At 48.2% G+C, this 21,788-nt stretch overlaps 1 protein-coding gene across 1 annotated transcript in view; it reads left to right on the forward strand.

The window, feature by feature from the left end:
• Positions 1 to 206: 206 nt before the first annotated feature.
• The window catches only part of TP53I11 (tumor protein p53 inducible protein 11), a 96,286-nt gene continuing 74,704 nt past the window's right edge, over positions 207 to 21,788 (forward strand). The window contains exon 1 of the mRNA XM_068118682.2: positions 207 to 532. Coding sequence (XP_067974783.2) covers positions 401 to 532 — 132 coding nt within the window. The 5' untranslated portion in view covers positions 207 to 400. The remainder of the gene's footprint in view (positions 533 to 21,788) is intronic.

A 21,788-nucleotide genomic window follows, 5' to 3' on the forward strand; every position in this document is an offset into this window, starting at 1 on the left:
CCTTGGTTTTCCCCACATTTCTACACATTCGCACTCATCAGGTTTCTCTTTCTCCCTCTACCTCCTCCACCCTATTTGCACTTCCTCTGGGTTAATTTCCTGCCTGTTCAGCAACGACTTGCGCACACTTGTCGAGGCCGAGGGCGGAGGGTGTGCGCCGTGCGGGGCACGCGGGGAGAGGGAGGAGCAGCCGGTGCGCGAGGACCGATGGAATGTTGGAGCAGGGAGTGGGCAGCGAGTGAAGGGGGGGTCGTGGGATCTCGCTGGCGCTTTGCGATTCCCGAGCGCGATCGTAGTTGTAGCGGGACTCGTCGCGCTGCCTTTGGGGCCGCGGTTCCCGGGAAGAACGGTGGGAAAGGTAGGACCTGAGGCGGCTCCAGCCGGCGCTCACCGGGAAGCGATGGCCACGGCCAAGTCGCCTTGCCCGTTGCTCAAGAAGCACAGCCAGACGGACCTACTGAGCCGCCTCAAGACCCGCAAGATCCTGGGCGTGGGCGGCGAGGACGACGACGGGGAGATCCATCGCTCCAAGGTAAAAAGGTCTTCCAGGTGCAGACTCTCTAAACCGCGCCGACGTCGCTCTCTGCACTTCACTCACGGCCGAAGCGAATTGGCGCCAAATCTCAAAGAATCACTTATTGTACTTTCGTGAATGTCTTCACTCGTTTGTCAGTGTCACTCGGTGATTCATTCATTCATTCATTCTTTATCGTAGCGTGCCCATGCATGCAACTCCCGGTAATGGAGGCGTGACTCGGTCCACCTCGCTCCGGTGAACCTGTCGGCTCTCGGTCGGATACCTTTCCACGTGAGAACCAAGGGTGACCATTGGTGCCTCGGACGTCGGTTCGTTCTTTAAAAAACACCAACATACAGATGCACACCTGCACGTCCGTTTGCATAATTAAGGTAGAGCGTCTTATACACGGGATTGATGACGTAATTTTGAAATTTAGATGGAGCAGTTTATACACGGGAACTCCACAGGTGGAGACATCAATGACGCGGCATCAATGACATCAATTTCTCGCTTTCTTTGTTTATCCCTCTCCATTTCCTGCGCTCCTGCCATTTTTAAGGGGATGGCAAAGCAATAATCGTTTCCCGGAGCTGCGGCACCAATTCCGCCGCAACAGGTTGCTAAGGACCGCGATGTGGAGACCTCAGTGGGTGTGTGGGCGGCCTACGATGATGATCACAAAGGGTGCGCGGCATCCGGGGCGGGTGGGCTCATAAGTGGGGTTAATTACATTCGTTCTCATCCTCGCGAAGTAATAAAAACTGGTCGGGGAGAACAAGCACCGGGTGTTCCACTCCCACAACATTCCCTTCTCCAAGAAAACAAACCTGTAGCGTCTGCCAAAAGAGCCAGGCGAATGCGCTTTGTGGACCATCCATGATTAAAAAGAACCCGATTCCTTCCCTTCCAAAAACCTCCAGGGAGGTCTTTCGGTCATTCCATGGCTTTCTGAAAAGATTTCAGGCTTTTCCAAAAATATGGGACATAAATATTCGGGAAAGGAAGCTGATACTCATAGTCTCTGCAAAATGAGACGTTGTTTTCCTGGAAGGTATGGTGCGGAACGCAAGACTGATGGTGACATCTTAATATCCTAGTGGGAATTCCTCCAGCACAATGGATTCTTCGAGTGACTGGCAGGAGACTGGATTTCGCTGCCATGCTGTGGCTGCTGCTGTTTTTGTTTCATGAAATTGCTTGGCAATTTGCTCCGTGAATGTTTCCCACTGCCGATGTTTGCGATGACCGCTTCGCCCTTCCCTTGATTGGACGGCGTCAAAGAAATCGACCGTTCCGAATCAACAAAACAACTCCTAAAGGGAAGTGTGGAATCCTGTGCTTGTAATCATCGGTGTTGGACATTCGTTTGTGCTTTGAGGATTCATGATCAGCATTACGAATCTTAAAATGCAACATGTATGGCTGCTGTCGTGGATATCCTATTCTTTCCTTTTTTTTTAAACAGAAAATGAAACAAACAATGGCGAAAACCTTCCTTGCGTCCGACAGGTGAAAGACAATTCCCGACTTGCTCACCTAGGCTGCCTGTTGAATTACAATGTCATGTGGAGGTCACGGTGAAACGTCATCGCGCACCTCTCAAACTGATCCTCCAATGACAGCGAAGCTCAGGCTCGTGTTAGCTTGGTGTAGGTCTCACTTAGGTGAGGCGGGCACAGTTGCTTATTTTGTTTTGTGCTCTATGAGGAACGCATATAACGCTCTATAACGCTCTATAACGGAACTCGGTTGAGCGCATACCTCTGCCAGGCTGAACACTTTACGTTTTGTATCCTAACAGGTCGGATCTGGATTCGGACCTGAACCAAAATCTAATTGGCTTGTTCTTGTCGCCTTAATCCACCAAGTTTTTGTAATAAGTCAGGCACAACTTTTTCAGATATCGTGCTATATATCGTTTGTGGCAATATCTCCCACCCAGTCATGAAGAATCATGTAAAAAAGCCCCAAAATTATTGTATCCGGATTCAGATATCACCGAAACTGAAACAATTCTTCCTCGTCACACCTCCAACCTGTTTATCAAGTTTTGCCCGAATCCATCCAAAGCTTTTTTGATATATCATGCTTTATATCATTTTTGGTCCTATCTCTCAATGGTCAAGAATAACTTACAAATTCTCAGATCCAGATCCGGATCTTCACCGTTTCGTCCGACTCCGTCCACAACTTTTTGAGATATTGTGCTATATATCGGTTTTTTTTCCCCCTTATCTCTCAATGGTGAAGAATCACTTTAAAATTTCTCAGATCCGGATCTTCACCAAAATCGAATCATTTCGTCCTTGTCACATACCAAAGCTCTCCACCAAATTTCGTCCGAATCCGTCTGCATCGATTTGCGATATCCTGTTCATAGACAGACGGGCAGTGGTGAAAATATAACCGACATCAACCTTCGCTGGAGGAGGTAAAAATGCAAAACCATAGAGGATGATGGGTTTGTTGTTGAATATGACGATGCCTGATAGACCACCCTTCCCCAAAAATAATAAGCCATACTTTGGCGAAGATCCTCTAAATCCAAAACGCTATGATTTTTAGGCAGAAGTTGGACGTTGATCACTCTTTACCCTGTACAATATAATAACTGTAAAATTGAAACTCTTAGGACTATATCAAATCACGTAGTTGAAAAAGGGTGTTGAGAGGAAAGGATGTGTAGTGCTTCATGGGCATCAGACCATTTGTGTTTGGGGATTGTTTGATGATGAGAAAACCCTTTTTTCCCCAAAGGAATTTTAATTTTTAGACTTCGGCTGCATGGAGATTCTATTTGACTAAATCTCCACTTAAATTGCGTTGCTAATCGGTGAAAGTATTTGGCGGCAGTTTCCATAGGAGAGCGAAAGCAAATTATTTACATCAAGCACAACTATTTGTAAAGACAACCTGTTACAAGCATCCAATTCTCATCTGAATGTGCTCTTTATATGGGGCCCCTTACATATTACAACAAGAAAGAGCAATCAGAGATCGCAGACGCCTTGCCAGAACGTGTTTGTGTAGTGTATTTTGTGTGGTGTTTATCAGCTGCCGTGTTTGTGTGGTTTATTGATGACGTAGATTTATGTTCCATCCAATATGGCTGTCAAACCACGTGACCGATGACGTCGTTAATTTAATTTGCCCATACAATTTTTGTGTAGATCATGCGCAAGAAATTTCAAACTGATCGGTTCAAGCGTTCTACTTGTCTAATTATGACATAATCATCATGAATATATGTTGTTTCCCATGGGGAGTACTTGACAATGAACCATGTTTCATTTTTTTCCATTGAGCGGTTTCGAAGATATGGAGGTGCAACGTTTTTCCAAGATGGCGTCCATAGCATGTGACGTATGATGGCATAATTATCACTAAAATTCTACAGGAGGAGGCGCTCCTCTGGTGAAAATTTTGTGTCAATCGGACAAACAGTTGCAGAGAAAAGCATACTCACATTATGTTGATGAACCATTAACTATTGATGAACCATTAAAGTTGATGAACGTTAACCATTCCAGGGGTTCAGCAGGGAGTCAAGTTGCCATTGCTTCCCGGTGAGCACCGGCTGGAACCATCTCAGGTGGATGGCCTGCCTTCCCACCATTCTTCCCGGAAACCACAGACCTAAAGGCAACACGACGAGCCCACTCCCACCCACTCCCCATCCAATTGACCTGGAATTAAAATTTACCATTTGAGCTTTGGTATCAAATTTTAAACAAACTTTATCAGGAGAATATGAAGAAGAAAATTAATAATTCGGTCAGTGGTAAACATCACATTAAATCGTCAATTTTCATCCAATTGACCTGAAATTTTAATAATTTGCATATAGGGTCACAGAATTGGTTCACCAATCAAAAGCTAGAACCAGATTGTTTTTTTTTAGATCAAAAGGTCAAAGGTCAAGGTTGCATAAAATCGTCAGTTTTCATCCGATTGACTTGAAATTTGAGCAGGGTTTGCATATTGGGTCACTGAAGCCTATTGCTTTTGAGACGAAGAGGTGAAAAGGTCAAGGTTGCATAAAATCATCAATTGGCTTTTAATATATATATATATTTTGCTGTTTTCATCTTGTTTAGCTTACAGAAGAAGTCTGAATACAAAGCAGACATAGATAGTCTTTGCATTTTCAGATGCTTTCTAGTTTTTAATGTTGCTGTTTTTTTCTATGCAATGCTAAGGCTTGTGGAGTTAGAACAAAGAATGGATCAGGACGTAACTGAACAAAAGGAACAAACAAAGAGAGGGGGAAACATACCAACAGCAGGGACGAGGGACAAAATAAAGGGAGACTTGCACAAATAATGGATATAGGGAAAATGAGGACTAGGGGAAGACACCTGGGGTGGACAAGATGGATAAAGCCACAAATTCTCAGTAAGAAAAAAGTGGAAACTTGGAAAGAGTTTGGATTTGGGAGCGTTAACCACAATAAAAAGATCATGATTTTGGATGGGGGAGTAGGGGGTAGATCTGAGATAATAGTGAATAGCCGTCTTCAAGACGTGGAGGGGAAATTACATTGAAGAGGATGTGGAAGTTGGTTTCATGTGTGGGTAAAAAGAGTAGCAAATGAGTGGATGTGAGGACCCGATTCTGTATTTTAAGACTTTCACTAGAAAGGGGTTGCTGGCAGGCCGAGTGCCCCCTGCAGAAACATTGGGGGACGAGTGGGGAGAGAGCACAGAAGGAGCAGAGGGTGCAAGACCAGAAAGGAGGAGGTAGAAGACGGAGAGACCACTGACCTGTCTGCAATATGAAAGTGATGAGCACATGATACACTTAGCTTCATTACAGGATAATCCAATGATCTTGATTGCCTTGATCTCCATGGTGTCAAGCTGAGCAAGGCATGACGCAGGAGAGCCAGCCTAGAGTGGATGGCATCAAGCTGTGGATGATGGTCTTGCAGGTGGATAAGAGTTCAGGTGTGCCATGAAAGGCTTTGCATGATGGAGGATGCCCAGTCTGGCCTTGGAGGCCAACATATTAGTGTGGTTTGCCCAAGAAAGATCATGGTTGATAATGAGACCCAAATGTTTGAGTGACTGAACCTCCTCAAGATGATTGTAAAGACAGAAGATACGAGGGTTTGCCAGACGGTTATTTTGGATGGAGAGAGAGAGAGTGAGATTGTAAGATTTGTCATGATTGAAAGACATATTCCAAGTGTTTGACCAGCTTGTGATTCCATCATGGTCTGAAGAGAGGGAAGAGGCTGCTGCCTGTCTGTCTGAAGAATGTCACAGCAGAGGGTGGAATCATCAGCAAGGAGATAAAGAGGATTTTCAGCAAAGAGTCAGCAAGTCTCCCTTGAGTTTTGACCAAAGAGTCAAAGAGATCACTGGTTGATTAGAAATAGGACTGGGCGCAGACACTGCCTTGGGTAATCCAGCCTCCAAGAGTAGAGAAAGTCAGTAATCCATGTGTGGAGATGGCCTTGGACGCCATAGGCAGAGAGTTTGGAGACCAAGGTGGAATGCTGGATTGTATTGAATGCTCGATATATGTCTAGAGAGATGGCCTTGAGCTCATCTCTGACATTGAGGGTCTCCATCCATTGTGTGGAGAGTAGAAGCAGCATGTCCAAGGTAGAGAGAGTGACCAGGTTTGAATCCAAATTGATGAGGGCGTTGGAGAAAAATAAGGATTTGTTGTCAACTGTGATGATGGATTCCATGAACTTGCTGATAATTTTAAATAAGCCAATAGGTCTGTTGTTAAGGGGATCAGGTTTGCACCTGGTTTATGTAATGCAGTCATGCTGGCTAATTTCCAAGCAGATGGAAGATGACCTTGAGTGAATGATAGAGTGAAAAGGGCAGAGAGAGGATGTGCAAGAGCAGCAGAGCCGGGTTTTTGGACACGTGACATGATACCGTCCGATTCAGTTGTATAATTAGAGTCGAAGGTTGCCAGAAACTTCAGCACCATCAGGCACAAAAGACCAGAGTCAAATGGGTGCAAATAGGTAGGGTGGGTACAGAGAGTGGGGGCATAGGGGACACAGGATTTTGAAGCAATCACGGAATTGAAGCCTTCTCACAAGCGGATTCAGCTGTGATGCCATTTGAAGAGACGGAAGGAATTGAGGATGCGTATAGTCCAGAGGCACACTTAACAAGGTGCCGCCAGGATTTTGATGAGGGAGACAAGTTTGAAAGTTAATCTTGTGCTGCATTTGCACTGTAATTTGTTTTCCAAAAGGCAGTGAGTCAGTCAGGGTGACAAATTGCTAAAGCAGCCCTAGTACATTCTGAACAAATATACGCTGCTGGAAAATGCCATCCTGAAAGGCCACAGAGACCAATGTGACAAGTTCACTATTTTGGGGTTATCTTGCAAAGAGGTGGTTCATCCATTATCTTTTCTAACACAGTTCCATGTTCTTTTGTAAGGGCCATTGTCATATAATGCAGCTCTTCCTGTAGGGAACTGTAACGGAAATCAGCTCCGAGGGCTGTAATACCTAATGGATTATGCAAGTGCTGTGTAGCAACAGTTTCTGAATGTGTTCCAAACCTTTTTGTTGTTGTTCCTGTCGTTATGCACGAAATGCTATTCTCGAAAAAAGTCCCAAAATAGGTAACACAGCATTGTTGTTTGCCTTTTGTGAACACAGTGTTTGTTATAAAGAAAATTTGCCCTAACTGCAGTCAGTACTGCCCTACTTGGAATTATTTATGTATCAAAATTAATGTGGGACAATATGGCGTGGCGAGGAATACTAGTTTTAGTAATTGTTAATGTGAGTTTGCATTTCGAAAATTCTGTTTTATTAATTGCAAGTTGAAAAAGGTATGCTAACTGCGTTGGGAAGAAAAGTAAACGCGACGTTTCGGGCCGTAATCATTTTGCTCCACAATGAAGGGTTAACACTCAAGACCACAAATTGTGAGCTTCACAATTTGTTTCCTAAATCAGTTAACATGCATTTGTCAACCTCAGTTGATAAAAAAACCTAGCATTGTGAACATCCTGTCCTCTTATTTTTGTGCCAAATATTCAGGCCTTTTGCCTTTGTGTACTCTGCTGAAGTCAAGAGTCGCTTGAAGGATGTGTGATATTTCCAATAGCTGTCTTGCCCTTGAGAGGAAGTGTGGTTTTCTCCAAAGAGTCGACAGAGAGAGAGAGAGAGAGAGAGAGAGAGAGAGAGAGAGAGAGAAAGAGAAAGAGAAAGAGAGACAGAGACAGAGACAGAGACAGACAGAGAGAGAGAGAGAGAGAGAGAGAGAGAGAGAGAGAGAGAGAGAGAGAGAGGAAAAAAATGGATGGATGGATGGAGTGTGTGTGAGTGTGTGTGTCTATATGTGTGTATGAGTGTTACAAGAGCAGTTGAAGGCTCATATAGACTTGTTGTTCTATAAAATAAAAATTATAAGGGTGTCGATGAAACTTCACCAATTCCTCAAGGCATTACCCTATTATGCAGACATACTTTGTCCCATTGATGTGGTCATGCCTTGCCGCCATCTGCACAATATTTGGGCTGGTTACACAGCCATATCAGGACACATGTTATGATTTATCTTATTCGTTCATAAACCTTTCTCTGCCAAGATGTTCATTGCATCATGCAAATAGATTAAAATCGCAAGGTCACAAGTCTGTACTCTATGGAAATGATTAGTACTTTTCATCATCACCTTTTGACTGTATAATGCTCACAGTTTTTTGTTTAGTCAGTTTGTAGTTCATATAATTCCAGATGAGAAGTATTATAATGATGCAAATAATGTTCTTTCCATTGCCTTTTTGCAGAAATGTGCCTCAGCCGTTAGACACTCCCCTTTGCCGCCGCCACCTCCTATCCTTCCTCTCCACCATATCCTTTCCTCTCTACTATCTGCACAATATTTTTGCTGGTTAAACAGTCATTTCATTTTCCAACGAAGAGGACCATTATGTATGTCCTCTCAACCTTTTTTTACTTTCCCTCCTTTGAGGAGTACATTTTAAAAGCTTGCATGCTATGCAAAGCCCAGAGTCCAGTTTGTGTGTATGTGTGTGTCTTGTATGTATGCACGCATGTATGTTTATTATGTGCTTGCAAAAGTACCCAGCGTTACCGGGTAACAGTCACTTCCTGATGGGAATATAAAGAGAGGAGGGAGGAGAGGTTGGGAGGCGAGGAGGGAGGAGGAAGGGAAAGGAAGGGGAGGGGGAGGAGAGAGAGGGATGGTGGAAGGGGAAAGGGAGAGGGAGGGTTAGTATATTGCACAAAAATGTTAGTCAATAAAAAAAGGTGTACGTTGTAGCGGTTACCGCTGGATGCACACAATCGCCTTGCACCGGCCAGAACACGGCCAGACGCGCCTCTCCCGGGCATGCCCGGACTCACTGTTCCCGGGCACGCCCGAACCTCCCGGGCACGCCCGGTCTCGTCTTTCCCAGGCATGCCTGCTCTCGCCTTTCCAGGGCTCGCCCAGAGCATCCGGGCATGCCCGCTATCGCCTTTCCAGGGCTCGCCCAGAGCGTCCGGGCATGCCCGCTATCGCCTTTCCAGTGCTCGTCCAGAGCGCCCGGGCACGCCCAGCCTCGACTTGCCAGGCCGCAGCCAAACACGCCCGGGCAGGTCCAGACTCGCCTTTCCAAGGCTCGCCCTTGATACCCGGGCATGCCCGGTATAGCTTTTGCCGGGCAAACTTCCCGACATAAATGTGTATATATATTGCTGCCCGATAAATGGGCTTTTCAGAGTACCCGAGTGTGATACATTTATTAAACCTACTCGGACGAATTTCCATCTTTGGTCGCGTCAATTCTTTCAACTCGCGTTGGAGCCCAGCTCCTTCATTGGTGACCTACCGACATGGATACGGCAGTGACGCTTAAACTGCCTACCTTCTGGGAGGCTCATGCGGCTGTTTGGTTCGCTCAGGCGGACTCTCAGTTCGCCCTGCGAGGCATCACCGCGGACGACACCCACTTCCACCATGTTGTGGCGGCGCTCGGTTCCGCCACCGCGGCCCGCGCCTTGAGCCTCCTCCAGCACCCGCCGGCTGCTGACAAATACGACGCGCTGACGACACTCCTCCTCGACGCTTTCGCCCTCTCACCGGCAGCACGCGCACGGCGCCTGCTTGACCTGCCCGAGCTCGGCGACACGCGCCCGTCCGAGCGCATGGACTATATGCTCTCGTTGCTCGGTGAGCACTCTCCGGATTTTCTGTTCCGCGAGCTGTTCCTTCACCAGCTGCCTCACCCGGTACGCCTCGCCCTGGCTGGCACGTTGATCACGGATTCCCGCGCCCTCGCCAGGGAAGCCGATAAGATCTCCTCGGCGGGCCAGTACATTGGCGCGGTTACCTGGAGCCCGCCGCCGTCCGAGGCGACGCCCACGACGCCCGAGCGCCCTGCGCGGTTGGAGGCCGAACTGCCGGTGCAACTGGCGGCCGCCACGCCGCACCGCCCGCTTCCGACACGACGGCCGGGGCCTCCACCTGACCGGGCGTGGTGTTATTACCATGCCAGGTTCGGACACAAGGCTCGGACGTGCCGGCCCCCGTGCACTTTCGGCAGGTCGGGAAACGGCCGGGCCTGCGTTCATTCCCAGCCATGAGCGCCGGCCACTCGGGCAACTTGCTGTTTATTCGGGACAAAGCGTCTGGGCGGCGTTTCCTGTGTGACACCGGCGCCCAACTGAGCGTCATACCCGCCTCCGAGCAGGACAGGCTGGACGCAGTTTGCGGCCCCTCTTTGGTCGCTGCTAATGGCTCGGCCATACGCACTTTCGGCACACGCGTCGTCACCCTCTGCTTCGGCAGCCAGCGCTTTCAATGGACTTTTGTTACCGCCAGCGTCCCCGTGGCTTTGCTGGGCGCCGACTTCCTCTGCGCGCACGGGCTGCTGGTCGACGTCAAACGACGTCGCCTTGTCCACGCCGAGACCTTCAGCTCCCTGGCGTGCACAATGAGCAGCTCCGCGCCGACCGAACTGGCGTGCGCCCTCCCGGCAACGAACGAGTTCGCTCGCCTGCTCGTGGAATTCCCGGCCCTCACGCGGCCGACGTTTTCGGCCGTCGCGGTGCGGCACGGGATCGAGCACCACATACCCACTACGGGCCCGCCGGTCTACGCCAGGGCCCGCCGCCTCGACCCAGCCAAGCTCGCCGTGGCGAAGGCCGAATTCGACGCATTGGAGCACCTCGGCATCGTGCGGCGCTCCGATAGCGCGTGGGCCTCGCCACTGCACATCGTGCCAAAGCCGGGGGGTGGATGGCGCCGGTGTGGCGACTACCGCCGTCTCAATGACGCTACCACCCCCGACAGGTACCCGATCCCGCATATTCAGGACTTTTCCGCCCGTTTGGCGGGACGGGTCATCTTTTCGAAAATTGACCTGATACGGGGCTACCACCAGGTACCTGTCCGGGCGGCCGACGTCCCGAAGACGGCCGTCATCACGCCGTTCGGCCTGTTCGAATTTTTGCGGATGCCGTTTGGCCTCAAGAACGCGGCCCAGGCGTTCCAGCGCTTGATGGACGGCGTGCTGCGCGACCTGCCGTTTCTTTTCGTCTATCTGGACGACATCCTCGTCGCCAGCACGTCCCGCGCCGAGCACCTCCTCCACCTCCGAACACTGTTCGGATCGCCTCAGCGAGCACGGCTTAATTGTCAACCCGGTCAAATGCCACTTCGGCGCGACGACCGTTGACTTTCTGGGCCACCGCATCACCAAGACCGGGGCCGTGCCGCTGCCGACCAAGGTCGAGGCCATCACCACGTTCCCGCGTCCCCGTTCCATCAAGGCCCTCCAAGAGTTCCTCGGCATGGTGAATTTTTATCACCGATTCGTGCCCCGCGCTGCTCAGCTCATGCGGCCCCTTTACGAGGCCCTCCGGGGCAAGCCGGCCAAGCATGACATTGTTTGGTCCGTGGCCATGGACGCGGCCTTCGCCAGCGCCAAACGGACCCTCGCCGACGCAACGCTGCTGGCTCACCCGGTGCTCAACGCGCCCATCGCCCTCACTACGGACGCCTCCAACTACGCGGTGGGCGCCGTCCATGAGCAATGGGTGGACGGGGTTTGGCAGCCACTCGCTTTTTTCAGCTGGCAACTCCGGCCGAACGAGTTAAACTACAGCACGTTCGACCGCGAGCTGCTCGGGCTATTCCTGGCCGTTCGCCATTTCCGACACCTCCTGGAGGGCCGCCCGTTCATGGCTTTCGTCGACCACAAGCCGTTGGTCTACGCAATGGCTAAGGTCACGGAGCCGTGGTCGGCCCGCCAGCAGCGCCACCTCTCCGCCGTGTCGGAGTTCACCACGGACATCCAGCACGTCGCCGGCAAAGACAACGCCGTGGCCGACTGCCTTTCGCGGGCCAGCGCGAACGCGGTCCACCTCGGCGTGGACTTCGCGCTCATGGCGGCCGACCAGACCACCGACGCCTCGGTGCAGGCACTCCGCGCGGCGGACACGGGCCTCCGCCTGGCCGACATCCCCTTCGCGGGCACCGTCCTGCTCTGCGACGTCTCTCAGGGCCAGCCTCACCCCATCGTGCCCGTTTCCTGGCAGCGCCGCATCTTCACCTCCATCCACGGCCTTTCTCACCCGGGCCGGAAAGCTTCTCAGAAGCTGGTGTCGGCGCGTTTCGTCTGGCACGGCCTTCGACGAAACATCCGCGACTGGGCCAACGCCTGCACGGCCTGCCAGCGAGCCAAGGTCCACCGCCACACCCAGGCCCCGCTGGCACCTTTCGCCGTGCCTGAACGGCGTTTCGACCACGTCCACGTGGACCTGGTGGGTCCCCTGCCCCCCTCGCGGGGGTTCACCCACCTGCTCACCATGGTGGACAGGACCACCAGGTGGCCGGAGGCCATGCCCCTCACCTCCACCACCACCGCCGATGTGGCGCAGGCGTTCATCGCCACCTGGGGTGCGCGCTTCGGCGCACCAGCGGACATCTCGTCCGACCGCGGCCCACAGTTCACGTCTGAGCTTTGGGGTGCGGTCGCCCGTTCATTGGGGGTCACGCTGCACCGCACCACGGCCTACCACCCCCAAGCCAATGGGTTGTGCGAGCGGTTTCACCGCTCCATGAAGGCCGCACTCATGGCCGGCCTTCAGGACGACGGTTGGGCCGACCGGCTGCCGTGGGTCCTTTTGGGCCTTCGCACGGCCCCCAAGGAAGACCTCCAGGCGTCCGCCGCCGAGCTCATCTACGGCCAGCCGCTCCGCGTCCCGGGCGAATTCGTGCCCGACGCTACCAGTCCCTGGTCCGCCGCTCGCCAGCGATGGGACCTCCAGGAGGCCGCCCGACGATTTGCCCCCGTGCCGACGTCCCGCCACGGTGGCCCCCAGTCCTACGTCCCCCCGGCGCTTCGCACAGCGGAGTACGTCTTTGTGCGTCATGACGCGCACCGGGGGCCACTCCGGCCGCCATACGACGGGCCCTTCCGGGTCCTGCGACGGGGCGACAAGTCTTTCATCGTCGACTTCGGCGGCCGGCCGGACCGGATTTCTGTGGACCGCCTCAAACCGGCGCACATGGACGTCGACCGACCACCACGGTTGGCCCTTCCTCCGCGGCGAGGCCGCCCCCCGTCCACAGTTCCCCCCGCTCGACCACCCACCACCACGTCGGACCCCTCCCCACGACCCTCCAGGGGTCGCTTCGGCCGGGTCATCCGGACCCCCCTTAAATTGACCCTGCCGGTGCAGGTCGATTCTGGAGGGGCGTGTGTAGCGGTTACCGCTGGATGCACACAATCGCCTTGCACCGGCCAGAACACGGCCAGACGCGCCTCTCCCGGGCATGCCCGGACTCACTGTTCCCGGGCACACCCGAACCTCCCGGGCACGCCCGGTCTCGTCTTTCCCGGGCATGCCCGCTCTCGCCTTTCCAGGGCTCGCCCAGAGCGTCCGGGCATGCCCGCTATCGCCTTTCCAGGGCTCGCCCAGAGCGTCCGGGCATGCCCGCTATCGCCTTTCCAGGGCTCGCCCAGAGCGTCCGGGCATGCCCGCTACCGCCTTTCCAGTGCTCGTCCAGAGCGCCCGGGCACGCCCAGCCTCGACTTGCCAGGCCGCAGCCAAACACGCCCGGGCAGGTCCAGACTCGCCTTTCCAAGGCTCGCCCTTGATACCCGGGCATGCCCGGTATAGCTTTTGCCGGGCAAACTTCCCGACATAAATGTGTATATATATTGCTGCCCGATAAACGGGCTTTTCAGAGTACCCGAGTGTGATACATTTATTAAACCTACTCGGACGAATTTCCATCTTTGGTCGCGTCAATTCTTTCAACTCGCGTTGGAGCCCAGCTCCTTCAACGTAAAAACAAAAAGTGAGCTCTGTGCCTCTGTCTACTGTAACGCCATGGCTTGCAAAATCAGCCTTAATAGCGTTCACCAAGTGGTGGTTAATTATATTCAAAAAGGGTGTTATAACACACCCAAACTTCCTCGGCATTATGATTAATTAATTAAATACACAGGTATTTCTGACTTCTTTGTGGAGCCCTCGCCAAGCGGCTTAAGCACTCCAACGAAATGGGTGATAACTGATAAGGAATGGCTGGCTTGGCAAGCGATAGCAAGCTAATTGCTTCTGGTTGAAATGGCCGAGGAATTTTAAATACAGATCACAGGTACAGTGGAGTGACACCCTATCCCATGGCAGTATGAATTAAGTTAAAAATGATTATTAAGTTAAATATAAAAAAATAACCCCAGAAGGGGAATGACAGCCTCGCTTAAATAAATGAATATGTACACTTAGTTATAACAATCGTTTGACATGGTAAATTTTGTCCGATTTTACTCCAGATTTGGACATTTATTTCGGCTACAGGATCCAATCCTCATATCTGAATCCAGATTTTGATGATATGCTTCAATTATGTAATGATAATCGATCGTGTTTCCAAAGCAAAGCACATTTGAATAGGCCGGAACAAAATGGCGGCTTAAGAACTCAGCGAGTCGCAGTGGGCTGACCAAGATGACGGGCCACAATATTGGTAAGGCTTTTTCGGGTTTTTTCTTATGAGCACCTCGTTAATCATCTTCAAACAATGTGTTACTAGTACCGACTGCAAAGCCGCAATGAGCCGGCGAAGCCAAAACCTCTTGCCACTATTTTACCCATCACCATGGCATCAGTAGGTTAGGTAGTTGGTAGTAGGTAGGTAGGTAGTTGGTAGTAGGTAGGTAGGTAGTTGGTAGTAGGTAGGTGTAGTAGGTACCGTACCTGGTAAGACTTGGTAAAAGAGAACAGCAGACAGTCCTCCCCAATACCTGCATACCTCTTGCCACTATTTTACCCATCACCATGGCATCAGTAGGTTAGGTAGTTGGTAGTAGGTAGGTAGGTAGTTGGTAGTAGGTAGGTGTAGTAGGTACCGTACATGGTAAGACTTGGTAAAAGAGAAGAGCAGACAGTCCTCCCCAATACCTGCATACCTCTTGCCACTATTTTACCCATCACCATGGCATCAGTAGGTTAGGTAGTTGGTAGTAGGTAGGTAGGTAGTTGGTAGTAGGTAGGTGTAGTAGGTACCGTACCTGGTAAGACTTGGTAAAAGAGAAGAGCAGACAGTCCTCCCCGATGGCAATACCTGCATACAATACAATAAATGTCACAAGAAGCTTAAGGAAGTAACTATACGATGTGCTAGCTTAAGGCCTATTTTTAACTGGGCTTAACATACGTTTTCACAGTAAGTGTGTAGTCTTCTAACTTCAGTCGCTGTCAGGCGCCAGGGCTGGTTCTCTGACTCTCCGGGCACGGCAGCTTCGTCCACCAGAAGACGTTAGCTTGCAGTGATTAATTCGGTGAATTCCATCTCAACTTCGGATATTTCCGGCCGTGAAAAACTATCCGTATTTCTAAACTAAATATGTAAACCGCTTATACCATATTTCTGGCCGTGAAAAACTATCCCGTACGGCCGCGAGATTTCTAAAAAATAATTCTTCGTCAATTTTAGAATATTTGATGCCGTTTTCACCGTCCGAAACGCGTAATAATAATTGGGTCTGATGTTTGATGACGATTTTCGTTGAAGATAACGAGGTTGGTCTTAACGTATTTTAATTACTAATGAGAGGTTTCATTAGATTAGGAATCAAAGAACGACGGGTGAAACAAAGTCCTATTGAACTTTTTCGCAATTGTTTTATGCAAACTTCCGCATTCGGTAGATGGCGCCCATCATTGAGTGCTTTCATTTTAGAAATATTTTTGCAAATGCTCGACTCTCATTGGGTCCGGTGTTTGGTGACGCGTTTTGTTGAAGATAACCAGGCCCGTGCGGGCCGATGTTGGTCTTAAATTATTTTATTAATACATTGGAGGTGCATAAGATTGTGAATCAAACGACGGGTGAAAGAAACTCCTGATGAACGTTTTAAATTTGTTATGCATACTTCCGCCCACGCAAGATGGCTGCGCCCACGGCGCTTCGGATTCTCGAGCCAAGGCATAATCAGGTTTTCAACCTAATACGTACTCATTTATTGACAACACCGGCTTCGCCGGCTATAACACACCCAAAACACCCAGTTTTCATCCTTGCAATCTGTTGGAGGTCCAGGTGTTTGCATACAAAGTTTGGGCTGCTAGCATTCATGGTTTTGGAGTTATGGAGGAGACAGACAGACGGACAGACACTGCCTTTTATTATTATAGAAGATGTATATACAGTCACGTGAAAAAGTAAGTACACCCCATGTAAAGTTTTGACTTTTTCAACATATTTCAACATACAGCTATTTGATCTTCATTTCAACAATATTGATAGATAAAGGTGATATAATATAACAAATATCATGAAACATTTACATTTTGTAGTCCATTATATAATCTAAATAAACATAAATGCAAATTTCGCATGTGGAAAAAGTAAGTACACCCCTACATTTATCACTACTTAAAATACCTAAAATTAGAATCAGGTGCACCAGCTCAGGTGCAAATGATTAGAACATCGTTAGAGAGGATCTCGGAGGAACCTGTTTCATTTAAACCTCAGACATTTAGTTTGGTTTGCTCTTTGTTGTTGAAGTGTGCGGCGTCACCAGGCCCACCATGCCCACCTTGGGCACCATGCCCAAGATGGCAAGAGCTCTCTGAGGCCTTCAGAAGGTCATAGATGCCTACGAGTCTGGGAAGGGATTTAAAAAGATCTCCAAACAATTTGAAATCAATCATTCGACTGTCTGAGAGATCATCTACAAGTGGAGAAGCTTCCAAACAACTACCAACTTGTTCAGGCCAGGCCGGCCCAGCAAGTTCAGCCTGAGAGTAGACCGCAAGATGCTTAAAGAAGTCTAAGAACCCCAGAATGTCATCACGGGACCTACAGGTAGCTCTTGCCACTGTTGATGTCAAAGTGCACGAGTCTACCATTAGAAAGAGGCTGCACAAATTTGATCTACATGGGAGGTGTGCCAGGAGGAAACCTTTGCTGTCCAGAAAGAACATCAGGGCAAGACTAAAGTTTGCCAATGAACACCGAGGCAAAGACCAGCACTTCTGGAACAATGTGCTCTGGACAGATGAGTCAAAGGTAGAGCTATTTGGCCACAGTACCAGAAGACATGTTTGGCGAAAACCAAAGACAGCATAAGACCACAAGAACCTGATACCAACTGTAAAGCACGGTGGTGGAAATATTATGGTTTGGGGCAGCTTTGCTGCATCAGGGCCTGGGCAGCTCACCATCATAGAATCCACTATGAATTCTTAATTGTAGCAGAGGGTGCTTGAGGATAATGTGAGGCCATCTGTCAGAGAAGTTGAAGCTCAACTGAAGGTAGACCTTGCAACATGACAATGACCCTAAACATCTATCTATAATTCCAGTAATCTCTGTGTGTGTGTGTGTGTGTGTGTGTGTGTGTGTGTGTGTGTGTGTGTGTGTGTGTGTGTGTGTGTGTGTGTGTGTGTGTGTGTGTGTGTGTGTGTGTGTGTGTGTGTGTGTGTGTGTGTGTGTGTCTGTGTGTGTGTTTGTTTGTTTGTCTGTGACCGCTGTTTCTCGACAACGACGGGTCCGATATACTTGAAACTTGCCAGGTATATTGCTGGGGACCCGAGGATGTGCCTTTTCAAGGTTTGAAATTAATCGGACAAGTAGTTACCGAGCTATGTCCAAAAAACGATTCAACCAATCAGAGAGCAGCGAGCTATCACGTGTGCCGAACGTGGCGAACAGACTCTGCCTCGGACGGCACATTTGAGAGCGTATTCATTTATTTCACGTTGGAAAACTATGTTGCCGTTAAACTATGTTTTAAAACTAAATAAAACTAATTTGCGATTCATCGTAACTGCGATTTGCGACCTTCCGGACAGTGAAGACTTCACTTCCGGCAGCCAATCACAGAACGCGTTGTTGCGAGCCGAGCCGAGCGCGTGCGCCATTACGGTTCGTAATTCGATTTCTTCCGGAGAAAATAATAATTTCTCGATTTCTTATGCGCATTATTTCTCCCAGAGCGAAGGGCGGAAGCGAAGAGCGTTGTTTTTTTTGTTTACGGGCGTACGGGCGTACGGGCGGGGTAGAGCGTATGGGTAGCGGTTTTTTTTTTTTTTGGCAAGGAACGGGCACCCACGTACGGGCATGCCCTAGTACCAGTAAATCCACCAAGAATGGCTGAAAAGAAAGAAATGGAGGGTTCTGGAATGGCCAAGTCAAAGCCCGGATCTAAATCCCATCGAGATGTTGTGGGGGGATTTGAAACGAGCTGTGCATGCAAGAAACCCCTCAAACATCACACAGCTGAAGGAATTCTGCATGGAGGAGTGGGCAAAAATTTCTCCCAGTCGATGTCAGAGACTGGTAGGCAGTTATAAGAAACGCCTACTTGTGGTTGTTTCTGCCAAAGGGGGCAATACCACCGATTGCATCCATATTGCAATACCACCACAAATTAAGGTCTAACCTGTCTATAAATTACATACGCTGCCTCCTCAATGTCACGTGTGACAAATGACTTAACCTGATAGGTACCTAGTACAGTAGTACATGGCAATGTAACCCCTACTCAAAACACACAGACGACACTGCACTTACTACAGTCTGGCTATGGACCCCTTACCCCTTCCACGTAACGATATATTTTGAAGGCAGTTTGCTTCAATATCGCATCACACAAAGAATTTTATCAATTTCCTGAGTATTGCAAGATTGAAGGGAAGTGCCACAGATATTGTGTCAAAGTTTTCATCAATTCTCCTCATTGTCTCTCAAGCCATGAAGCATTTGTTCAGCATTTATAATTGAGCTGTTTGCCTCCAGCTACTGCAGCACAGAAGTGAATAATTTATTTTCTCTTCCTGGTATTTAGGTGGCACTTTTGACCATTAAGAAACATTTGATACAAATCAAAGTTCACAGGAGAGCTTAGAGCTACTGTAGTCAGTCGTCTTTATGTCGTCTTGTTTGGGCTAATTTCCGAACCTGACTATAATCTATCAACCTGGTGCTTTGCATCAATCCAAGGCCAATCCTACTGTGGGGATGTTAAGCCAGTTGTCCTGTCTGTAATAATTTGCTGGTGAAAGTTTTTTAAAAATTACACTGTGCATTTTTCAAAAGTGTAGACCATTGTGTGCTGGTGCCCTTGACAGATTCCAAATTGCTTCCATAACCAACAGCAATTTGCAGCGCAGGATGCTAGCCACAGGAGTGCTTCAGCTCTCTGGGAAAGTAGCAGTCATGGATGATGATAATGCAAAATGATATTTTACAAAGGTTTGCACAAAGGAGTTGGGTTAATCTGGCCAAGATGGCACACCCCATCTTAGTAAGGCATTTTTATGATGAGCACCCCGTTAATTATCTTCGAAAGGGGTTTTCAATTTACCCAAATACCTAGTTTTCATCCATGCATTTGCTTGGAGTTTCCTTACACTGTATTTATTTATGTGCAAAATTGCGATTGTTTCATGAATTATAAAGATCAACAAGATGGCAATTTATTTAATTGGTCCCTTAAATTAAAAACTCACCAGACTGCTCTTGCATAAATTCAGTGCTGTAATTCTGAAATTGATGTACTGTTGGCAAAATGGCGAAAAAGTAAAATCTTTTATTGGAGATAAAGAACAATTAAGCCTGAATAGCAACATTGTTATTACCATTTTGTGGCAGGAATTACATTGGCAGCATGCTATGCTGTATATGGAGATTGGAGATGGATGTCCCGAGGCCTTGCTTCCTGGAAATTTATGCTATTTCACCTTCACATGATTCTGGAAAAACTATATCTCTTAAAATGAAATACCATTGCTATGTGCTTTCCTTTTTGCACACTGCTTTCATCACATCTATTTTTAACAAACGCTTTCCTTGGAATTTAACATGTGCCAGAGAAAATAAGCAACAAGGTAAAATCTGCTTGGAAACAGCTCATTCCAATTTATTAGAAGTTTGCCTGTCTTCACAAGGACATGAAGGTCTATTTCGTTTATTCAACTGCAGTATAAGTACATACCGATTGCTTCACGCATTCTCGACGCATGCGCATTCACGCATGCTGAAGAAACCAAAATCACCTAAAGCACAGTGTGCACTAAAAAGAAAAACCTATCACATGTAAATAGGTCTGCTTACATCGAATACATCGAATAACTCCATCAGCCAAGTGAAAATCAGCGCAACTACAAATTAAGGGATTTTTTTTCCCCCTTTTGAACTATTCATGAAACAAACTGGTAAGCACTCGATATTAATTTAGCATAATCTTTTTTGAGACATTTTGTGCTCTACCTGCAACTTAACTGTTTGGGGGTAAAAATCTGGAAAGTGAATATTTCCTTTCAATTATGTTGCAAGAATGCAATTTTTATCTTTTATTTGGTAAGATTGAAAGTGGCAATATTCAAGCCAAGAAAAGAAATAGGATGAAGCAAATGCAGTCGTGTACTTGACATTTCGGTCTGAATGTTAGCAATTTATCATGTGGTCGGTTAAGGTTATTATGTGAAAGCACAACAAAGTATTATTCATAACAACATTCCTCTTTGCATTTACATCCTGTTAATTAAGGTTTGCAATCCAATTCACTTGTACTTTTATACTTACTTTAATTATGCCCTTCCTAACAGGTTCTATTTTATTTTTGGAAGTGAACTATAATTTCTTCTGGTAGAACTTGCAGTTATAATAAAAAGCCAGGAGGCAAATCCAATTCAGCATCTGCTCCATAATCTCTGCACGGATTGATACAGGTGCTTATCTTCATTATTTTACTGCAATGATGAAATTCTATTGAACTTGGCAACTCAAAAGATGTAGTGAGTAGATGCTCGAAAGAGAGAGACAGAGAGGGAGAAAGAGAGAAAGAGAGAGATACGTGTGAGAGAAAGAGGGAGGGGAAAAAGAGAGAGGAAAGAGAGAGGAGAGAGAGAGGTGTGGGAGTAGAGTGCTGCCCTTTATTAGGAGGGTGGAGCAAGGAGGGGGCAGACAGAGAGAGAGAGAGAGAGAGAGAGAGAGAGAGAGAAGGATAGAAAAAGAGAAAAACTGAGGGAGGTGTCAGCAAAGAGAATGTTATGTTGTGCTCGATGACCATGCGCACACAAATATATACATACATACACACACACAAATATATATACACACATGCACAAACACACACACTTGCATACACACACACGCATATGTACACATACATAGATCTATATACGGGCAATTCCCTATTTATGTCATAGATGCGTTCATGGAAAACATTGTTGAAGTCAAAATAATGTAAATCGAACTTCAAAATCCCATTGACCCAATGTATTAAAGAGGGGATACGTTCCTGACAGAAACAAATTGAGTGGAAATTTTTCAAAGAGTAAATTAATTAAGATATTATTACAATAAAATACTATACATAGGGGTCTGGTAGTCTTGTTTTTTTCCCTGTGTAGCACAAGGCTGCAATTAGCTTCATTGACTGAGAGTGTGGCAGTGCTACCGATACAGTGCCCGTGTAGGTTAGAGCAGGAATTTGGAATTTGGCCAGGATGCTGGAGGGATAGCTCCCCTACTCTTCGTGAAGGGATCTTTAATGTCCACCAAATAATTGCTGGAGATGTGACGCCCAGTTTAACGTCTACCTGAGAGACTGCACACACTGTGAAACACGGATGATAGTTATAGTTGGGTTGAGATTCAAGCCCAGGCTAGACAGCTTAGAGCAAGTTTACGCACCTCTCTGCCATCCTGCTGTGGTGTGGGGATGCATGGTGTTGATAATTATTGAGCCAGTGGTTCAGGGTTGTCTGCCCCTTCATCCATGTCTGACAACTCAACTTGAG

The sequence above is a fragment of the Myxine glutinosa genome, chromosome 1 (assembly GCF_964187855.1).
Source record: "Myxine glutinosa chromosome 1, kmMyxGlut1.1, whole genome shotgun sequence".
NCBI lineage: Eukaryota > Metazoa > Chordata > Myxini > Myxiniformes > Myxinidae > Myxine > Myxine glutinosa.